Here is a 21425-nt window from a genome sequence, read left to right on the forward strand (position 1 = left end):
AGGATGAGAGAAATTCTAAGTGTCTTGCCCAAGGTCAAAAAGCCAGACAGTATTGGTTCCTGAGCTTGGGTCTCCAGAGAGCAAGGATCTTCTCCCCTTCCAGGAGGGCTCTGTGCCAGCCTGCCAGCCCTCATAGCCTCCCCACACCCACAGAGAAACAAGCTTCTCTGAACGTAGAATAAACAGGCAGAGAAGCCATAAAAAAACAACAAAAAATATATTTTATAAGGATTAGATAACTGTGGAGGTCATGGCACCCCCAACAGGGGATGGAGTGGGGGGGGGCTCAGGCCCACGAGACCTCCGTGTAGGGCTCACATCCTGGCATCACCTGGTGGGATGTTGTAGCACTGGGCTGATGGGAAGATAAACACAGAATCAGTACCTGGGGGCTCTCTCCCTAACCTCCACCCCACTGCTCACAGTCAAGTCCCTCAGCTCCTGGAGGCAGGAAAAAGGAGAGGGTTGGCACCACAAGTCATTGCAAGGGCCCTTGGGGGGCACTGGGGGTTACCCAACCCACTGCACTCCTAATGCTCCATTCCATCTGTTTCACATGGGACTGAGTAAAAATTTCCAATTAAAAAAAAAAAGAATCTCCTTTAAAACATTATAAGCTACTCAGACCTCATTAATGGCTGAGGAAGGTAAGGGGCTGTCCCAAGGCCAACCAGCTAGTTAGCAGTGCAGTCTTTCCTCTTTCTCTATCCAGGGACACCTGGGTGTGCTCTGAAGCCCTGTGACCTGGACCCTGCACCCTCCAGCTCCATAATCTCACTCCTTAGGCTCCAAGGGTTTCAGCTTCAGGGCCAGCCCAACATCGGGGGCTTCCCCCAATAATGTGCAACCCCAGACCCCCATGTTTCAAAGCTCACCCGATACTCCTTACCTTCTATTAAGGTGCAGACTTACCTTGGGGGGGCCTGAGTTGCAGACCTGGGCCCAAGGAGGACTTTATGATGTCAGGTTGGCCTCCAGTTGGTGTCCTGCTCCATCTGAAGGCAAACAGCCTCGGACATGTACCTGGGAAGCAACAGGCCAAATGCAAGGAGTCACTACCCACCTTGGCCTGGTCTCCCTGACCACACTCACCCCTCAGCTGGGAAAGCACAGAGCCCAGGGCTCTCATCCAGGAGCCTTATCCAGGCTGCCATTCCCCTCTACCACATATCTTGGGGCAAGAACCTACAACACCAAGGAAGAGTGAAATTCCCAGAAACTCCCAGAGTGCCCTGGAGAAAACCCCAAAGGAAAGGAACAGGAAGTGTTAAGGCCTGGGAGCTGCGGACAGAGACCAGGGAAATAGACCCAGCTTCACCCCACCCCACCAGCCCCAGGGTCCACCACTTGAGCCCTTGGTTTACCAACTCACTTGGGTCCCAAGGATGCACATAGCGTGATGTAGAAATTCCTTGTGCAGCCCTGGTTATAAGGGTTATCGTGCTGGAGGGAGATGAAGAAGGGAACAGGAGCTCAGAATCAGCAGGACTGGGCAAGGCCATCTCCCAGTGACCCTTGCTAAGTTGGTCAGTTAAGCCAGGGCTCAACCTGGGCCCGTGGCAAGGCTCTAAGAGTGACCCAGGGCCTCCTGCCTTCCCAGGCTCCTAGAAAGAGTGACCTTCCTCAACCCACTTGTGAGCAGCTCTCCACAGACAGTGCTGACCCAGCACCCACCTCTCCTGCCTTCTCAGGGCTCCTCATCCCCTTGTGCCTCCCTTTGCAGGATCCTTGCTCTGTCTCTATTGGCCACACCTGTCCTCTCACCTCATCCTTCCAGGTACTTATTAAGATCTTTCTAGTGCTGTTCTACTCAACTGATCCAAAGATGGTGTCACCACTTTACTCTCTTACCTCTCGATTTTTTCTAAAAATCTACCTTCATTGAATTTCACTATCTGGGAGGCCAGTGGCAGCAGGGGATGCCCAGACATATTTCCCTAGTCAAAAATCAGATTTTCCAGGAAAATCTGAGCTGAAGACCTTCAGTACACAAAGCAGGAAAGGTCAAGCTCAAAGGTCATGTCTTTCCTGGACACTGAGTGGCTTCTCCTCTCCATTATTCTACTTTCTCTTTCCCCTGAGTCCATCCGTCAGCCTTGACCCCTCCTCCTTCCAGATCAGGTTGAGTTTCACCCCAACTTCATGAGCTTTAGGTAGCAAAAACTCTGTTATAATGGCAAGTGGCTCAGCAGCACTTCCATCTACACCAACTCTCCGATGGCCTATACATGAAGAATTTCATCTTCAAACACTCTTCTCCACCAGAAGGAAAGATGATTCCACATCAGAACAGCTCTGGAATATGTCCAAAAAGCAACATGAATCATTGTACTCTATGAGGTTCTGCCTCCTTTAAGGTGTTCACAGCACTTAAGAAATGAGTATACCACCAGGTGCAGTGGTGCACACCTGGAATCCCAGGGACTTGGGATTCTGGGGCTGGAGGATCGCAAGTTCAAGGCCAGCCTCAACAACTTAGCAAGGCCCTCAACAATTTAGTGACACCCTATCTCAAAACAAAGTATAGCAAGAATTAGGGATGCAACTTTGGTGGTAAAGCACCCCTGGGTTCAATCCCTAGTACCAGAAGAAATAAATTAATTATTGGCAGAGTATTAAAAAAAATCACAGAATTTTTAAACTTAGAGAAAGAATGTTTGATTAGATATATATCATGTATAGAAAATACTGATTGTACATAAAGTATAGAAAATGCTTAAGGAATGATAGTTAATAAATATCTAAGAACTGAGCAGTAAATTTGAATACCGTCCTCCCCCCACATGGAACCCTATCACACACAACTAGAATCCAACAGCTCTGAGGCACCCAGACCAGCCTCTCTCACTGGCTCCACTCCTGGGGCTCCTGCTCCAATTCTGTGTCTCAAACACCCTCACACTCCACAGGACCCAAATCCAGCAGCATCTTCTTGCCGCATTTTCTGCCCAACTTCCTGCTGCCTCTCCTTCTTCCCCTTATCTTGGGGGATCAGGGCACCAGGCTTCTCTCTGTTCCTTTCTCTCTTTCCTTCTATCCCCAAAGGTTGATTCTTCTGTTTGTTGGTTCACTCATTTATTCAGATTTCTTTTCTCTGTGTGCTGGGGATTAAAAAATTCAGGGCCTTGCACATGCTAAGCACACACTCTACCACGGAGATGCACCCTCAGCCAGAAATATTTTAGGGCATCAAAAATGCTTCTGTCCAACCAGGCACAGTGGCACACACCTGTAATCCCAGTGACTTGGGACACTGAGGCAGGTTTGAGACCAGCCTCAGCAACTTAGTGAGACCCTGATTTACAATAAAAAGTAGCAGGGACTGGGGATATAGCTCAGTGGTAAAGTGCCCCTGGGTTCAATACCGAGTAGTAAAAAAAATAAAGAACAGTCACTGCACTGGGGATGGAAAGCACCCTGCAAACAGCATGGCCAGCCTACTTTCAGTGGTGAGGGCAGCTGCAACATGAAGCCCTGAGCACCATGGGGAGTGGCCCGGGCAGAGCAGAGAGAGGTATCATGGGAACCATGTAGGCAACCCAGATCACAGCACCCAGGTGCATGCAAAGGAGAAGCCCAGAGAGTTAAGTGCTGAGACAGTTACTTCTGGTTTCAGAGGCTGTGTCCAGTTCAGAAAGAGTAGTCTGAAGATGTGTGCTGGCTTTGGCCATTAATGAGAGCATCATCCTGACAGCAAGGGCTGGGCTGACCTGGCCCAAGAAGTGAAGGGTGAGCTAGTGAACAAGGTCAACTCTTTCAGGAAATAAGGCCCAGAAGGTACAACAGGTGGAGTGGAGGCCTGGGATGTTAAGGGTGAGACTTGTATGGCTTTTAAGATGAGGCACAAACATGTGTAGATGACCACGGGAAGGAATGGTAGTAATAGTAAGAGCAGCACATAGGGCACTTTCTGGTACCAACCACTGTTCTATGTGGTTTACCTGAATTAACCCACAATTCCCTGTTTTACAGATAGGGAAATTGAGTGACCGGGGGCTAAGTAGCATACCCAAGGGTCTCCCTGCTGCTCAGTTCTAGAGCTGTGATTTGAACTTATGGGGTCTTCACCGGAGTCTTTGCCACCAACCACCAAGCAAGTAACTCTAGGAGGAGTTGAAGTCAGGGAATGGAGTATGGTGGGAATGAAAGTTGGAGCATGGGATCAGTGCCTGAAATTAGTGCTGCCAATTACAGAAAGGAGCCCTGTCTGGTGAATCTTAGAGGGCAGACCACATTTAGGTCCCTTGAGACCTGGGGATCCTGGACTTGGAGGGCCTCATTCTGAGCAGAGGAGGAAGGGCAATGGCCTATGGCCTGACCTGGGGCTGGAAAAACCACAGGATGGAGGAAGGGAAAAGGCTGCCAGGCAAACTCAATGATGGTGTGAAGCTGGAGAGAGAAGACAGGCAGACCACAGGGCTGAGGAATAAGGGCCAAGCACAGGAGTCACAGGTGGGAGGGAACCACATATAGCAGTGGTGGGGGGCTGACCCAAAGGATGGGAGGTGATGAGCAGAGGCTCCTCTGTCTTTTCAGCTGTCTTGGGGTCTGTAGCTTCCCCTCCCCCACTGATGCTGCCCACCAGTCTTCCTGAAAGAGCCTTTAGTCAAGTGAATGCCATACTAAAAGAATCCCATGGCAGAGATGCCCACTCCTATCATACCTCGTGGATGCTCAAAGAAAAAGCAATAAAGACACACAGATGGGAAAGAAAGCAATAAAACTGTTCCTCACACAGGACATGAGGTTCCATTCAGAGTGAACAACAATGAATGCTGGGGAGGAAGCTCAGTGGCTGAGCACCCGATTCAATCTCCAGTACTGGAAAAACAGCAACACTAAGGACTCCTGCTCTATGGAAGATGCTATGAAGAAAATGAAATGACAAGCCATGAATTGCAAAAAAAAGATTTGCAAAACATAGATCTCAATCCAGTATAGAGAACTCCTGAAACTCAATAAGAAAACAACACATTTTAAAAAAAAATGGGCAAGAAGATTGGAGCAAACACTTCACCAACAATATACCCATGGCTGAGAAAACATGAAAATATGCTCAACATCGTTAGTCATTAGGAAAATACAGACTGGAGACCTAATGAGATACCACTACTCATTTATTAGACAGGCTACAATTTGAAAACAAAAAAAGAATAGTAACAAATGACAGTGTCAAAATCTAGTGAGGATGTGGAACAACTGGAATTCTCACTCATTATTGGTAGAAAGTAGAAACGGTACAGTTGTTTCCTAACAAGTCCCACATGTTTACCTTAGGACTCAGCAATGCCACCCTTAACAATTTACCCAACAGAAATGAAAACTTATGTCCACATGTCTATGCACCAATGGTTGTTGTAGCAGCTTTATTTATAACTGCCCAAAACTGGCTGGGCACAGTTCCCCATGCCTGTAATGGCTTGGGAGGCTAAGGCAAGAGGGTGGCAAGTTCAAAGCCTCAGTAACTTAGTAATTTAGCAAGGCCTTAAGCAACTTCGTAAGACTCTTTTTCAAAATTTTAAAAATTTTTCAAAAAGAAAACATATGGGTGCTGGGGGTGGAGTGGGGTGAGGCTGGGATTGTTGCTCAGTGGTTAAGCACCTCTGGGTTCAATCCCTGGTACAAAAAATAATAATAATAAACCAACAAAAATACTGCCAAAATCTAGATGCAAAGTAAAAATCCTTCAATTGGTGAATGTATAAGTAATCTGTAGGGAAATACAATACTACACAGAAACAAAAGACAATAAACTACTGATCTGAGCAACTACATAGATGAATCTCAAATGTATCATGCTCAGTGAATGAAGCCAGACTAGAAAGCCCACAACGCCATTTATGCATGATTCTGAAAAAAGAAAAACCACAAGGACTCAGGGAAAGAAAATGACCACAAGAGATGAAAGGATTTTCTGAGGTAATGAAACTGGTTAACCTTGATCTTGGTGGAGAGTACATGATGTCATTTGTCAAAATCCCGAACTATAGGCTAAAAAGGGTGACTTTTACTGTTTGTAATTACCCCTCAATAAATGACATTTTTACAAAATTTTACCATGGCTCCCAGGTTTCCACTTCTTCGAAACGAAATTCCATGCTTGGCTTTCCGGGCCTTTCTAATCTTGACCCCCATGGAGTCAACCTCATTGCCCATGCCACCTTGTGCTTGAACTAGCTCCGTTTCTTCATCATTCTGTTAATACCCTATTTTTGGATTTCTGAGCCTTTCTGCAAAATTGTACCTCTCACAGTCACTGCCCTCCTGTCTGCCTCTCCAAAAGCACACCTCGGACACAGAGAGTGGCATGTTCTACTCTGCAGCGTAGAGTAAACTCCCAGTCTCTTCCAGTCTGCTACACCGCTCAGGACTGACCCCTCGCTCAGAATGTTCCCGGTGTCTCCGGTGTCATTCTGATGGCAGGTTGCTTATCAACACAAGTGCATGATGTACTTACCTCTATACCCATCCCTTAAATAACTGCCACCTACCACACCCAGCACACAGTAGGCTTTCAATGCAATGCACCCAGGAGGGAAAATGGCCACCAAGATCCAGCATATAGAGATATCTGAGCTGCATCTTTAGGGGTGGGTCTGGAAGAACTCATGAGGCACCATCAGGGCCAAGGGCAGTGGAGAATGCACACAAAGTGCCTAATTCCAGAGGTGCAAGATGCCTCCACACAGCCAAGGGTACACGCACTCAGACCACTTACCTGATCCTCATAGGGTCGCCTGGCAGTGCCCACCGCCACTGCCTTGATTAACAATTGCAGGATGAGAGGGAGCAGGAGGGCCCCAGCGGGTAGAGCCACTAGGATGCTGTGCACAGGCTAAGAAGGGAAGCCATGGAAGAGCTCCTCCCTGGCCCCGCCTTTCAACGCGACTCCTCCCTCCCTCCCTCCTGCCCCAGCTAGCACAACCCACCAGCTCTCCCTCCCTGGACTGGACAGTTAGTCCAGTACACCCAAGGGAAACCTCCCTCCACCACACTGTCCTCCCACCTTTCCCTTTCCAACTTTCAGTACCCTACTCTGTGCCCCCCTAGATTCTTAACTCCACAGGCATCCTACGCCGCCTATCTCCCTGACCCCACTGGCTTTCCACATGTCCTTCACAGGTCCTCTCAAGGGACTTCTCCCTCTAGCCCCGCCCACGTCAGCCCCTCCCCCATCACCACGCCCCCCCTGGGCTGTTTGCCCCTCCCTCCCCACCACACCAGCTCTTCCCAGTGTGGGCCCTTGGGACTGTGTGGATACGTCATGGTCATGGTTTGGTCCAGAAACGCCATGTGCCTCCTGCGTGTGATGAAAAGCACGCAGGTGGCCAGCACAGTACCCAGATAGAGGCACAGGGACATGAGGAGTAGCAGGTAGAGCCGGATGTTTCGGTGCCCCACACAGTTATTCACCCAACTGCAATGGTGGTCGAACTCCTAGGAGAGAGGAATGAGGACTCAGGGTCCCGTTCCTACTGGCCTCCATCACCCCCTAATCCTGAGGCCCATCACCCCCTATTCCCAACGTAGCCCTCTAGGCCACCTGCTCTTGGCCCTACATACGGGTTCCCATCTCAGGGAGAACCTGGCATTTCCATGGTTAGAGCACAGTTAGGACCCCATGGCTCATCAGGTCACCTGTCCTGCGTGAGGTCTTTAGAGACAAAACCTGCCTGGTGTTACTCGGAGCAGGATGGATAAGGATGAAAATAAACACCCTTGCCCTACCAGCTGTCTGCACTTGTGAACCCGAGCTGGGTGGGCACATCAGAGAAATGCACTCAGAACCCAGGAAACCCTCCAACTGGGACTCCCAGACCAAGACAGGCAAAGATTCCCAGGACAGGGCAGCAGTCAGCCTAAAGGGCTGGGGATCTAGTATCAGCAAGCCAGGAGAGGGGACAGTCACTGCTTTTCCTCCCCCTGACTCCACCAGGCTCGGCACAGAGGGGATGCCCTTTGCATGTCAGCACCTGTGCAAGCAAGGCCAGCCTCCCTGGACAGGTGCAGACACTGAGGTGCCACTAGAAGCAGTTTGGGAAGATGGTCTCATACCCACCCCTGGCCCACCCATGTCGTGAGGTTCCTGGTCCTGGCCAGGTGCCTGGGGACGGGTTGGTGAATGGACAGGGAGGAGGAACACTCACTTCCACACAGATGTCACAACTTTCGCAGTGGAAGGTTCGAGGCAGGCGGTGAAAATTACAGGTGGGACACCACGGCATGTCGTATAACCTGCCATTCACTCTTGCCATGTACGGAGCCTCAGGGTCCTGCTCAAAGGCGCCTGGCAGGGGAAGAGGTTTGGGCAGTGGAGGAGGCCCTGGTATCACTCTGATGCTCAGGGGCCACCCCATAGCACCACTGGGCAACAAGAAGGTGGGGAGGAGGAGGGCAGGGGAATCCCGGTCCCTGTTGAGCAAGATGACCACTCAGATGGGCCGACAGAGAGAAGGGCTTTCCAGCCACAAGAGCTCTACGTGTGCTTGGAGTCGGGTGTGAAATGGGAAGGGTGAACTGCGTGGTTGGAAGAGCCTGCTGCCTCTCTTGCCGGGTCCTCCCTTCTAAAGCGACTGGAAAACCTCCAGGATTCTGTTTTTTCACACTTCAGTGGCTTGGGAAATGAAGTGCCAGGGCCCAAGTAATGATAACAGGGTAAGAAGGGATCCTGAGGCCACAGGTAGGGTCAGCCCTTTAGAAATGGCCCCTGTAGGCACCAGCCCTTGGGGTGCCACCTCCCTCTCCCAGGGGTCTGAGGCCTTACCTCTGTGTAAGATGCCTGGGTCTGAAATGTTCATGGAAATGAGGCTATATAAACTGAGTAGGCAGAGAAGGCCTGAGGCCACTGGAAAGACCCACTCTCCATTTTGTACCAGTGCTCGGCATCTGAAACCAGGGCCAGACTCAGTTCTAGTCGGGGGCAACCCGGAGCCCCCATGAGGCTTAAGGAGACAGACCCCATTCCCTCCACCAGGTGTCACCAGCATTACCAGCCTCCCACAGTCCTCTCAAAGCCTCAGGCTCCCCACATCTCTGTGCTTCTCACTAAATAGCCTCCTTCCCCTCCTGGCCTCCCTCCTCCTCCCTGCCTCTGCACTCTCACTGTCTATTTCTCATCTGTCTCTGGGTGAGAAACCCGACAGCTGGCTCAGAGACTCACGTGAAAGTGAAGAATACTGTGCTCAGAGACACCAGGGCTGCCACAGTCACACAAGCCCAAAGGCTCGAGAAAAGCCAGGATCTGGCTGGGGGTTGGGGTGGGGACAGTAAGTCGTTTGATACAGTCATGCTTCGCTGCCTGCTCTCAAACAAATGAGAGCCAACCGCTCCTTCTCCTGGGTTGGCACCCAGAGTACCATGACTACAAGTGTGACATCAGAGGGGTTCCGGAATGGGGGCTCTGGCTGCTTCCAGTGCCCTCTGAGAGCAACCCTCTTCTGCCCTCACATACACACTTGTAGACTGGGACATCCTGCTCTTACACTGGTGGCTTTGTTGGAGCTTGTGAGGATGGGATGTAGTTTGTCCCCCAAAGGTTCATAGGCTGGAGGCTAGGTCCTTGGTGTGGCAGTATTGAGGGGGTAGAACTTGCCAGAATTGGGGCCTAGTGGGAGGTAATTTGGCCACTGGGGATGAGGCCCTTGGAAGGGAGTAATGGACTTCTCATGGGCCCCCGTTAGTTCCTGTGAGAGGGGGGTGTTATAAAAAGAACAAGACTCATCCTCCCCAGTTTCTGGCCATTCAGTCTCTACCCCTTGCAGGTCCTCCCACCATGATGCCATTCACCATGTTGTGATCACTCTCACCAAAGGTCAGTCTCAAGGGCTGCCAAAGGTTGGACTCTTGAGTTAAATAAACCTCATCTCTTTATAAAGTACCCATTCTTGGGTATTTTTTTAGAGCAACAGAAAGCAGCTAATACAGAGACCATGTCATATGGTTTATGGGGAGACGTTTGGTGATGGTTATCCCCCTTTCAGGCCCAGTGCTAATAAAAGTAGGCAGTGCTCATTGCTGATCCTAGCTCCACTTCTTACTTTTTATTGTGACAGAACTCCAGTTTTAGGGAGGAGGTAGCAATCTACCCAACTAAATATCTTCTCAGTTTCCCTCACTTCCATGGTGGGCTTTATGACATAATTCTGTCTCAACATAAAAAATAAAATGGGCTAGGGATGTGACTCAATGTTTAAGCAACCCTTGGTTTAATCCCTGATGATGATGATGATGATAACAATAATAATAATAATAATAATAATAATAATTTGTACATATTTATGGCATACAACATATTTTGAAACATGTATACATTGAAAAATGTCTGAGTCAAGCTATTTAACATATACATTACTTCATATTCTTATTTGTGGTGAGAACCCTTAAAGTCTACTCTGAGTCATTTTCATGTGTATATAACATTATCAACTGTACTCATTCTGTTGTATGTTATTATTGACTGTAGTCATTATATTGCACAATAGATCCCTTAAACTCATCCCTCTCATCTAAGTGCAATTTGGTCTCCTGTGACCAGCATTTCCCCCATCCACAGTCCAGCCACTCTTGGGCCCCTGGCAGTCACCATTCTGCTCTCAGTTTCTATGAGTTCAACTTTTATAGATTCCACATGTAGGTGAGATCATGTGATAGTTGCCCTGTGCCTGGCTTATTTCCCCCAGTAAAATGTCCTTTGGCCTCATTCATCTGTCACAAATGACAGGATTTCCTTATTTTTTTAAAAGTGTCCCCTTATATTTCTAAACCACATTTTCTGTATCCACTCACCCACTGATAGACACCGCTTTTCCCATTTCTTGGTTCTGAGAATAGTGCTGAAATGAACACGGGGTGCAGATGTCTTTTAATACACTGATGCCATTTCCTTTGGATATATACCAAGTAGTGGGATGGCTGGACCATAGGGTAATTTTTTTTTTTTTTTTTTGGTGGTGGGGATTGAACCCAGGGTCTTGAGCATGCAAGGCAAGCACTCTACCAACTGAGCTTTACTTTTAATTTTTAAAGAAACTTCCCATACTGATTTCCATAATGACTGCATTTTTTTACATTCCCCCAAACATTGTATAAGAATTCTAGTTTCTCCACATCCTGACCAGTACTTAATATCTTTTGTCTTTCTTTCTTTTTCTTTTATTTATACTGGGGGTTGAACCCAGGGGTACTTTACCCCTGATACACATCTGCAGACTTTTTTACTTTTAATTCTGAGTTCAGGTCCACTAAGTTGCTGAGGTTTACCTTGAATTTATGATCCTCCTGCCTTAGCCTCCTGAGTTACTGGGATTAAGGCATGTGCCACTGTTTTTTTTTTTTTTTTGTCTTTTTGATAATAGCCATTCTAATAGGCGTGATAGGGTATCCCATTATGATTTTAATTTGCATTTCTCTAATGATTAGTAATGTTGAACATTTTTTTCAGATTTCTCTTGGTCAGTTGTGTTTCTACTGAGAATGCAGTGACGTTTGGGTCACAGTCTACCATCAAATTTTATGTCGATTTCTGTTGTAGCACAAGAAAAGGGATGACATGCATTGGGTCATGGAAAAAGATCAGGAGCGGTTCTAGAATCACAACAACTGGGTCTATTGAGCTTTGGAGCAGACCATGCTAGCCTTAGGTTTTCTTTGTTTGTTTTGTTTTATAAATTAGGTATATATGACAGCACAATGCATTTTAATTCATTGTACACAACTGTAGCACAACATTTCTATGGTTGTACCCGTTGCAGCATCACACCATATGTGCATTCATACATGTACCTAGGGTAATGATGTCCATCTCATTCCACCATCTTTCCTACCCCCATGCCCGCTCCTCACCTCTGCTTCCCCTTTGCCCCATCAAAGTTCCTCCATTTTTCCTTTTCAGAGAGAACATTCAGCCTTTGGTTTTTTGGGATTGGCTTACTTCACTTAGCATGATATTCTCTAACTCCACGCATTTACCTGCACATATCATAATTTTATTCTCTTTTAATGCTGAGTTATATTTCATTAGGTATATATACCATAGTTTCTCTATCCATTCATCTACTGATGGGCATCCAGGCTGTTCCCACAGTTTAGCTATTGTGAATTGAGCTGCTATAAACATGGATGTGGCTGTGTCCCTATAATATGCTGATTTTAAGTCTTTTGGGTATAGACCTAGGAGAGGGATAGCTGGGTCAAATGATGGTTCTATTCCAAGTTTTCTAAGGAATCTCCATACTGCTTTCCAGATTGGTTGCACCAATTTGCAGGCCCACCAGCAGTGTATGAGTGTATCTTTTCCACCACATCCTCATCAGCATTTATGGTGGTCTGTATTCAGCACACAGGGCACTTTCTGGTACAGCCACAGTTCAATGTGGTTTACATGAATTAACCCACAAGTCTCTGTTTTACAGATAGGGAAATTGAGTGACCAGGGGCTAAGTAGCTACCCAAGGTCTCCCGGCTGGTCACTTCTAGAGCTGTGATTTGGACTTATGAGGTCTGGCTCCAGAGTCCTTGCCACCAACCACCAAGCAAGTGACTCCAGGAGGAGTTGTAGTCAGGGAGCAGAGTAAAAAGGGAGTGAAGTTGGAGCATGGGGTCAGTGCCTGAGATGGGTGCTGCCAATAATGGAAAGGAGCCCTGACTGGTGAATCCCAGAGGGCAGACCACATTTAGGTCCCTTGAGAATCATGATCCTAGACATGGACGGCCATTCAATTGATGGAAAATCCCTTTTTTCTTCATATCTACTCCTACCAAAAATGAAGGTGGAGATGGATATCTGACTGTAGTTTCAAAAAACATTAAAGAGATCTCATCAACAAAAGTTTGAAACCTTGTGGGTAATATCTGAATAGTGTGTAGTATTACTTTCAGTTGGGCATCAAAAAGCATCTACACAAGGCTTTAACTGGATTCCATACTTTGGTGTGCTGAAATTGCCTTCTCACAGCTCTTAAAAGAATGAGTTACGTAAGGCTTATCAAGGCAAGAACTCTACCACAGAATCACATCCACCACTGTAAAATTTATCTCAAACAAATAAGCAAAGAAAGCCAGACACAGAATTTATTTTTAATTATTCTTTGTTTATTCATTGACTATATGAACTAATTTTTCTAAAGAATACTTCTGTAAAAAAGTTGTTAAGTCCAAATATCAATGATATAGTCCCTGCTCTTGAAGAATTTGAATTTTATTAAATGGAAGATTACTAAGTTAATACTGTTTTCTAATTTTTTTGGCCTTTTTGATAAGTAAAAGACCTGCATCAGCAAGATGTTTATTGAATTACAATAAGAAATCAAGTTCCATGAATTCTAAATGTGTACGTGTATGCATTCACATGTACCCAAGTATATCCTGAGATTTCATGCATTGGTGATGTTATTTGAGGGGACAGAAATGATCACTAATAAATTTTAGAATTTCATGTCATTCCGATGAATGAAAAGTGCTTCTACATTTCCTCCATAATAGCTTAATCTTGCCATTTCCTCACACTCCTCTCTGCAGTGCTTCTTAGTTTCAGTCGCTGAGTTAGACACTCTTAGTTGCCTTCTTTATGTCCATTCTCCCTTTTCTTTAATGACAAAGCCCCTATTTCTAAGGGCAGTAGTATATCCAGTAAAGAATCAATTTTCTATTTTCCCTTATAGACAAGGGTGCCTGTGATGCGGTTCTTATATGTAGGTGGATCTCCTTGGGTGGGGCTTTTGTGAAACTCTTGTTAAATCAAGTTTTCGAGACAAAGAAGTCTCTGACATAAAGGGTTTATTGAGCTGTTAAAGAGGCTAGCCAAAGATGAAAGGATTGGTCCTGGGACAAGTTCCAGAAGCTACCAGCAGCATGTCAAGAGGGCAGACAGAAAAATGTCTCTAGGATGTTTCGTATGATATTTTGGGGAGAGAAAACATTCATGTTTATAAATTAATGTACAGTGAACCTCTGGTGAACCTACAAGAAGTGGGGGCAGTCCTGGGAGAGGAGGTTCATCCACAATCAGAAGTTTTTGCTGGTTCTGGCTTGGTTGATTCTAGTAGCAGAATGTGCATGGCTTTGACGACTTACTCATCTTCAGCATTCAGGAAAAGAAGGTGGAGTTTTTTTTTTTTTTCCTTATTCTTTATCCTTGTTAATTTAACTTGAACCTGTGAATTAAAATGACATTGTTTTATTTCTTTCCTCCCTCCATTCTTTGACCTGTAACTTCGTTGAGGACATCTTGGAATTCTTCTCTTATCACTCTTTAAATAGGAGAGTAACTTTTTTAACAAGGACTTTTTTTTTTCTTTCCTGTATTAGTTGACTTACTCTACTCTACGTGTCTACCTGAAAGGAGCCAGGATGCTAGAGGTGGATCAGCTGGCTTGCCACAAAAGTCACAAGAATGGCAGGAAAAGCCAGGTTTTAAAGAGGCTGAGTGGAAACCTAGAGGATCCTGGTTCTGTGATGGCTTGTGCCACGTCTGTCCCTCAAAAGCCTGTTTCTTTACTGATCGTTACTTGAGAAATATAAACCTTGTCTTTGTCTAGTCCACTCTTTGCTAGGGTTTCTGCTATAGCAAAACCCAATCCAAACTGATATTGTTACCAATGAGTGCAAATTTGTGAAAATTTACATGGAGTGGATTATTTGGTGTTTGTATCCAAATGTACTTAAGCTTAAAGTTAAAAAAAATTTAAAGTATGCTTTTCTGCTTAAATCTGAAAGAGAAATTATGGAACTGCCAGTTGACAAAGAAAATAAAGTCCTAGGAATTAAAGAGTTATTCCTTTAATTTTCTTCCAGAAAATCCAGGCAAATAGCAACCAGTACTTTAGACACATTTAATGATATTGTAATCTTCCCACTAAAGTTAGAGTAGATGTGACAGATAAAAGCAAGCCTGAAATAGAAAATAAATCTCATTCACAGCTTCATTTCAAATATAAAAGTTGATGCTTTTTTTAAAAAAAAAATCAGAAGGCAATAAATAGATGCTGCTTAGAGAAAATATGCACAAGAAAAAAGGTCATTTCAAATTTCATCATGAAAAACTGCACATCATCAACATTTTGTTGAGTTTCTTTATGAGTATTTTTCCATGTAGATATTTGTCATTGTTTTTTATACAACTTGGATCACATGACCACTCAAGTGTGTATTTTATGTTTCATTTAAGTGAGTACCTTGCATATTGTGTATGTTATCACAAAGTTTTCATAAACATAATTTTTCATCACAACATGAGAAATAGTTCACTTGCCTATTTCTTATTTTTAGATGTTTAAGATGTTTTGAGTAGGGCCTCGTGGGGAGGTTCTTCAGGTTAAGGAGGGCTTGCCCTCAAGGATGATAGCAGGCCCCTGTCCCTTCCTCTTTCTCTGTTTTATCACATTCAGCCATGAGGTGATCCTATCTGCCACATGCTCCCACCAGGCTGTGCTGGCCTTACCATAGGACCAAGAACAAGGCCTTGATTTGTAATCTAGGAGCCAAATAACTGTGAACCAAAATAAACTTTTCTTCTTTATAAAAAATGTTTTAAATTTTTCCAATAATTAAAAGTGCTGCAATTACATGCCTGGTATTTTTCGGGCAGTATTTAAAATTATTTCCTTTAGGCTAGGTTTGAGAAAAGAAATGATTGGATCCAAGATTTACACATTGTAGGTGCCTGATACATGTTGTTAACTTGCCAATAAGGAAGGTTGTATTAGTTGACTTACTCTATGTCAGTGTTCTAGAGTGGCTGCTTTACTGGATGTGATCCTGTATTATTCGCCTTTTTTTTTTGTACTGGGGATAGAACCTGGGGTGGGGGTTTTACTAGTGAGCTGCATCCCCAAGTCTTTTTTATTTTTGAGAGGGTCTCACTAAATTGCTGAGGCTGGTCTTGAACTTGTGATCCTCCTGCCTCAGCCTCCTGAGTGGCTGGGATTACAAGTGTGTGCCACCACACCTGACTGTATTATTTGTTCTTAAAGAAAATATTGCTCTTTGTATATTTAAAAAATACTTTTATACTACATTACCTTGTTATTAATTTATCATTTAAAATCTTTATTGATAGTTTTAGATTATAAAAGTAAACTTATCATAAAATTTTGCATGAATATAGAAGTGAAAAAGCTGTTTCTCTCAACACCAGCCTCCAAATGCAACCAGCTTTTAAAAATTTAAATGTGCATAAGTTTTAATTTTATCTTATAGAAGTGCTATTTTGTAGACTGTATGCAAAAAGTAAGAGTAGTTACTAACAGGTGATTGAGATGCAAATGAACCTAAGAGTATGTGAAGATAGAGATGTGAAATCTCTACCTTCATAGTTAGATAAGAAAGGTGGGGACCTTAATCCTCCCCCAAATTGATGTTCTTATAAAAAGAAGAGGATATTAAGACACAGAAACACATAGACTGAGAAATGGCCACTTGCATGCCAACAAGACAGCCCTCAGAAGAAATAAAACCTACAGACACCTTGATATTGGACTTCCATCTTCTATGAGAACTATGAGAAATATTTCTGTTGTTTAAGTCACCCAGTCTGCAGTATTTTGCTATAGAAATCCTAGCACATTAATACAGACTTGTGAAACTTGGGTCAAATGCTGCATCCAGCTTCTTCATGCAAGGAAATTTTCAAATTTCTTTAAAGCCCCTCAATTTGTTCCTTGATAAAATGTCACAGGCCTGCCCTTGCCCTTGCATGTTTACATGGGATCCTGGAGATGCTTGTGACTGAGATGACCAGAAGGGATAAGAGGCATACTTACTCTGAAGGCTCCAAGGAGGCATCGTGCTATGCTAATTTTTTTTTTCTGTCTTTGTTGTGGCAGCCTCAATTTTCTCTGATTCTGCCATGTATCTTAGAAGCCTGCTGAGACAAAGCTGTTACTTTACTTGGTATTCAGTTTGGGGCTGTGTCAAGTTCACTAATTTTCAAGGTCTCTGCTGGGGAAATCCCAGCACTGACTTATAAAGATTGCCACACTTTTTCCTTAGTTACCTAAAGAGGAATGTTTTTTTTTTTTTTTCCAGTATATGAGATGTTGAGATAATCTGGAACTGATTCATAAAGCAGCAGAAGGCTCCACCCAAATCTTCACAGTTATGTGTCTAATCTTCAAGGAAAGAAAGAAAACAACTACCCCAAGATGCCATTTGGAAGATCATAGCCAACAAAAGAGAGCAGGTTCTATAAGGCTCATCTCCTCAGGTCTTCAGAAGGACCCCATATGCAAATGAGAATTTCAGAGAAATGCTCTATGCCTGTGGCCACAGTCAATGAATGATATTCTGGCAAATGTTCAGAGAAAATAAATGGAAACTCCTAAGAGGACCCAATGGAATTCTTGGGACAGGTTGCATTATATGTCCAATTAACCCTGCAGCAGTGAAGCTATGAGATACCAGAGATGGCAAAAGCCCAGTTCCTCTAAGTCTCAAATGAGTCACGGTGCCAGAGGCAGTCCTGGGGCGCCCAACCCTGAGGGAACAGCAAGATTACTGTTTCTTAATTCCATGCCATTAATTAGGGCTGTTTAATTTCTTAGCAGAGTCTGAAGTACGTCAACATCTTGTGTACTTCTACAGTTATTATTAAATGGGGTCCTTATGAGTTGAATTGTCTTCCTGTATTGAGTCCTAATCCCCAGTACCTTATCATGTGACCTTATTTGGAGATAAGATTTTTTTTTACAGAGGCAATCCACTTAAAGTAAGATCATTAGGGTGGGCCTCATCCAATATATTGGTGTCCTTATAAAAAGGGGAAATTTGGACAGAGACATTCATAGAGGGAAGATGACATGAACAGACTAGGGAGAAGCTGTCCATTAACAAGCCAAGAAGGAGGTCTTGAATGGATTCTTCCTTCACCGTTCTCAGAAGGAACTAACCCTGCCCATACCTTGATTTTTGAACTTCCAGCCTCCATAACTGTGAGTTAAAATTTTTCTTTTGCTTGAGCTACCCAGTCTGTGGGACTTTGCTACAACAGCACTAGGAAATCAACACATGGGTACTTTTTAGAAATAGTTAAGTCTATATAGTCTTATTGATATGTACTATTCATTAAAGAAGATTGCTATAAACCTCATGATTCAAAGCCAACTAATTAGTGTAGATATGATTAGTGTAGATATAGTTGACATCATTTTATTTGTTGTGAACTTAAAATAATGTGCTGGCACAATTTAGCATAATTTTCTTTATTTTTAGGATTCATTATTTTCTCCTGGGGCTGTGTCTAGGCTTTGATCTCTCTCTCCCTGATTTTGCCTAAAAATAGAGCTGTTTCAATTGGAAAATTCAGGTCTTCTTCTACTGTATGAAAAGTTTCCTCAAATATACCTGCCAATTTCTATTCTGATTATTCTGATATGATGAAATGCCTATGATTCTTGAAATGTAGCTCTCTTGCTGGTCTAGAATGATGACATAGCTCCCTGTCTTGCCAAATAATCTTCTTTGGGAGGAGCCCCAATACAAGCATAAGTGTGTTTTGCCACTGGATCTACTCCCTATCTCAGCTTCTCTGTCCTTATAGCTGATTAATCCAGAAAAGCAACCTGATTAATCGCATCAGCAACCTGATTCTTGGTAGTATCCTAGAAATAAAATCCACAAACTCTTACCACTGAAGATCTACCTCTAGATATTCCTTCTTTCTATTCACTGTTAACTCACTGGGCTTAACAGGTTAAAGCAGGGTGCATTTACTCTTATGAAGGAAAGATATCAATATCAAATGACTTTTATGTGCCAGGTACTATGCCAGGTACATATCTGGGAATGCAAAGATAAGCAAGATAGTCTAATGAGAGAAACAACTATTAAGCAAATAAACATGTAATAAAACATATTTGTAATTGTGATAACTGTCATAAAAGAAAAGTAGAGAATACCTTGGGGTTATAACAGGAAGACATTATCTATGCTGGAGGGCACAGAAGGAACAGAAAAATACTAGAAAGGACTCTCTGGTAAAGCGACTTTTAAACTGATTCTTAAAGGCCAGTTGAAATCAGCCAGGCCAACCGTGGAGGCTAGGATAGTCCAACTAGATGGAACAAAGTGTTTGAAGGCCTGAATGTGAAGGAGCTTGATGTCATTTCAGGAAAGGGAGACCTATAGACAGAGAGGGAGGGAGGAGTGGAATAAAGCAGTAAGCAGTAGCCACGCCATGCAAAGCCTCCTAACCACAATAAAAGCTATGAAACTTCACCTACTAGCAATAGGTGGTCAGTGAAATGTTTAATTCCAAGGAGCGACACAGCCATATTTGTATTTTTTAAAAATATTTATTTGTTAGTTGTAGTTGGATGCAATACCTTTATTTATTTTTATATGGTGCTGAGGATCAAACCCAGGTCTCAAATGTGCTAGATGAGCGCTCTACCACTGAGCCACAACCCCAGCCCCATATTTGTATTTTTTTTAAACTGATTTTATTTTTAAATACATGATAGTGGAATGCATTACAATTCTTATTACACATATAGAGCACAATTTTTTCACATCTTTGTATATAAAGTATGTTCACACCAATTCATGTCTTTATACATGTACTTTGGATAGTGATGTCTATCACATTCCATCATCATTGCTAGCCCCCTGCCCCCTCCTTTCCCCTCCCACCCCTCTGTCCTATCTAGAGTTTGTCTATTCCTCCCATGCTCCCCCTCCATACCCCACTATGGGTCAGTTACCGTGTATCAGAGAAAACATTCAGCATTTGTTTTGGGGGGATTGGCTAACTTCACTTAGCATTATTTTCTCCAACACCATCCATTTACCTGTAAATGCCATGATTTTATTCTCTTTTATTGCTGAGTAATATTCCATTGTGTATATATGCCACATTTTTTAATCCATTCATCTACTGAGGGGCATCTAGGTTGGTTCCACAGTTTAGCTATTATGAATTGTGTTGCTAAAAACATTGATGTGGCTGTGTCCCTGTAGTATGCTGTTTTTAAGTCCTTTGGGTATAGATGGAGGAGAGGGATAGCTGGATCAAATTAGAGAGATGCAAATCAAAACTACTCTAAGATATCATCTCACTCCAGTCAGAATGGCAGCTATTATAAAGACAAACAACAATAAATGTTGGCGAGGATGTGGGGAAAAAGGCACACTCATACATTGCTGGTGGGACTGCAAATTGGTGCAGCCAATCTGAAAAGCAGTATGGAGACTCCTTGGAAAACTGGGAATGGAACCACCATATTTGTATTTTTAAAAATCATTCTGACTGTTGAGTAGATAATTGCTGGGAAGGAAGCAAGAGTGAAAATAGGCAAGGAAGAGTTAATGGCTGTGAGCCCAGTGAGAAGGATGTGGCTTGGACTCGGTTGGTGGCAGTGGAAATGGAGCAACATGAATGTTTCCTCCCTTATTTAAGAAACCAAACTTATAGAACCTGGTTATGGATAGTATCTGTGGAGGGAGTGAGTAACAGATGTCAGAGATTAGCCCACATTTCTGATTGGAGCAAAGACAGAGGCTCCATTTGTTGAACTATGGAAGGGAAGATTGGGGTGGGGGCTGAAATTCAGTTTTGAGTGAATCAGGTTTAAGATGCTTGTGTAAAATTAAAATCAGTAGGATAGCTGGGTCTCTATGTCAGGCTTAGAATAGAAGTCTGAATTGGGGGAATAGTCAGAAAACAACACCTAGAGAGAGATGCATGTTCCAGGATGGTCTTTATAAGCTGGGGAGACTGAAGTGTGTTTGAAGTCCAAAGGAAAATTCCAGTAGAGGAGAAAGATTGAATCACCGTGGCTGACCCAGGACTTGAGTTGATATGGTGTCATATATCGTAACTGGCATGAGTTCCTACTGCCATCTGGTGGCTCAAGGGTATAATTAATATACTCTATGCTGAAAGTCCAGGGTACTAACCTTGTTCATGGTTCACCAACATTTATCTCTAAAGAACTCATATAAAGTAATAGGATCAATCACATCAGTCCTTGGAAAAGCAAATTTGGGAAAATGCAGTGGCAAACTTAATGCCTCTAATAGGTGTACGTGTGTTTTACGTTAGGCTTAACAAAGTGCAAGTTTGAGGTGCCTCCTTAATCCTTCCCCCTTTTTCTAGCTCCTTTCCAATATTGCTCTCTTTTTTCACAACCACTACCACTGCCACTACCAGAACCACTACCAGCACCACCACCATTATAACAACACCATCACTATCACCACCACTTTCTCCACTACCACCACCACCGTCACTTCACCTCCACCACCTCCATTACCACTACCACTTTTATTAAAACCACCACTACTACCATTAACATCATCACCACCACCACCAACACCACCAGCATCATTAGAAACTTCACTACCATCACTACCACCACTTTCACCCCCACCTCCAGTGCCTTCACCACCACTACCACCACTACTACCACTTTCATCACTACAGCCACCACCAT

The 21425-nt window shown here is 43.9% G+C and overlaps 1 protein-coding gene across 1 annotated transcript; it reads right to left on the minus strand.

The window, feature by feature from the left end:
- Positions 1-962: 962 nt before the first annotated feature.
- Positions 963-21425, minus strand: LOC144253937 (palmitoyltransferase ZDHHC19-like). The gene is made up of 7 exons (XM_077796590.1): positions 21223-21425; positions 8765-8886; positions 8148-8287; positions 7262-7437; positions 6719-6824; positions 1373-1443; positions 963-1023 (listed from the first exon to the last, which is right to left on the minus strand). The coding sequence occupies exons 1-7, from the start codon at positions 21423-21425 to the stop codon at positions 963-965; spliced, it is 879 nt and encodes a 292-aa protein (XP_077652716.1).

The sequence above is a fragment of the Urocitellus parryii genome, chromosome 3, assembly GCF_045843805.1.
Source record: "Urocitellus parryii isolate mUroPar1 chromosome 3, mUroPar1.hap1, whole genome shotgun sequence".
Classification (NCBI taxonomy): Eukaryota; Metazoa; Chordata; class Mammalia; order Rodentia; family Sciuridae; genus Urocitellus; species Urocitellus parryii.

Bases quoted from the DNA above. Each gene is read 5' to 3' on its own strand.
- LOC144253937 (XM_077796590.1), bottom strand. From the start codon at position 21,425: ATGGTGGTGGCTGTAGTGATGAAAGTGGTAGTAGTGGTGGTAGTGGTG. The intron at 7,438-8,147 runs GTGAGTGTTCCT...CCTCTCTCCTAG, and splicing joins GTTGTGACATCTGTGTGGAA to GAGTTCGACCACCATTGCAG. The intron at 1,444-6,718 runs GTAAGTGGTCTG...ATCTCCCTCCAG, and splicing joins GGCGACCCTATGAGGATCAG to CACGATAACCCTTATAACCA.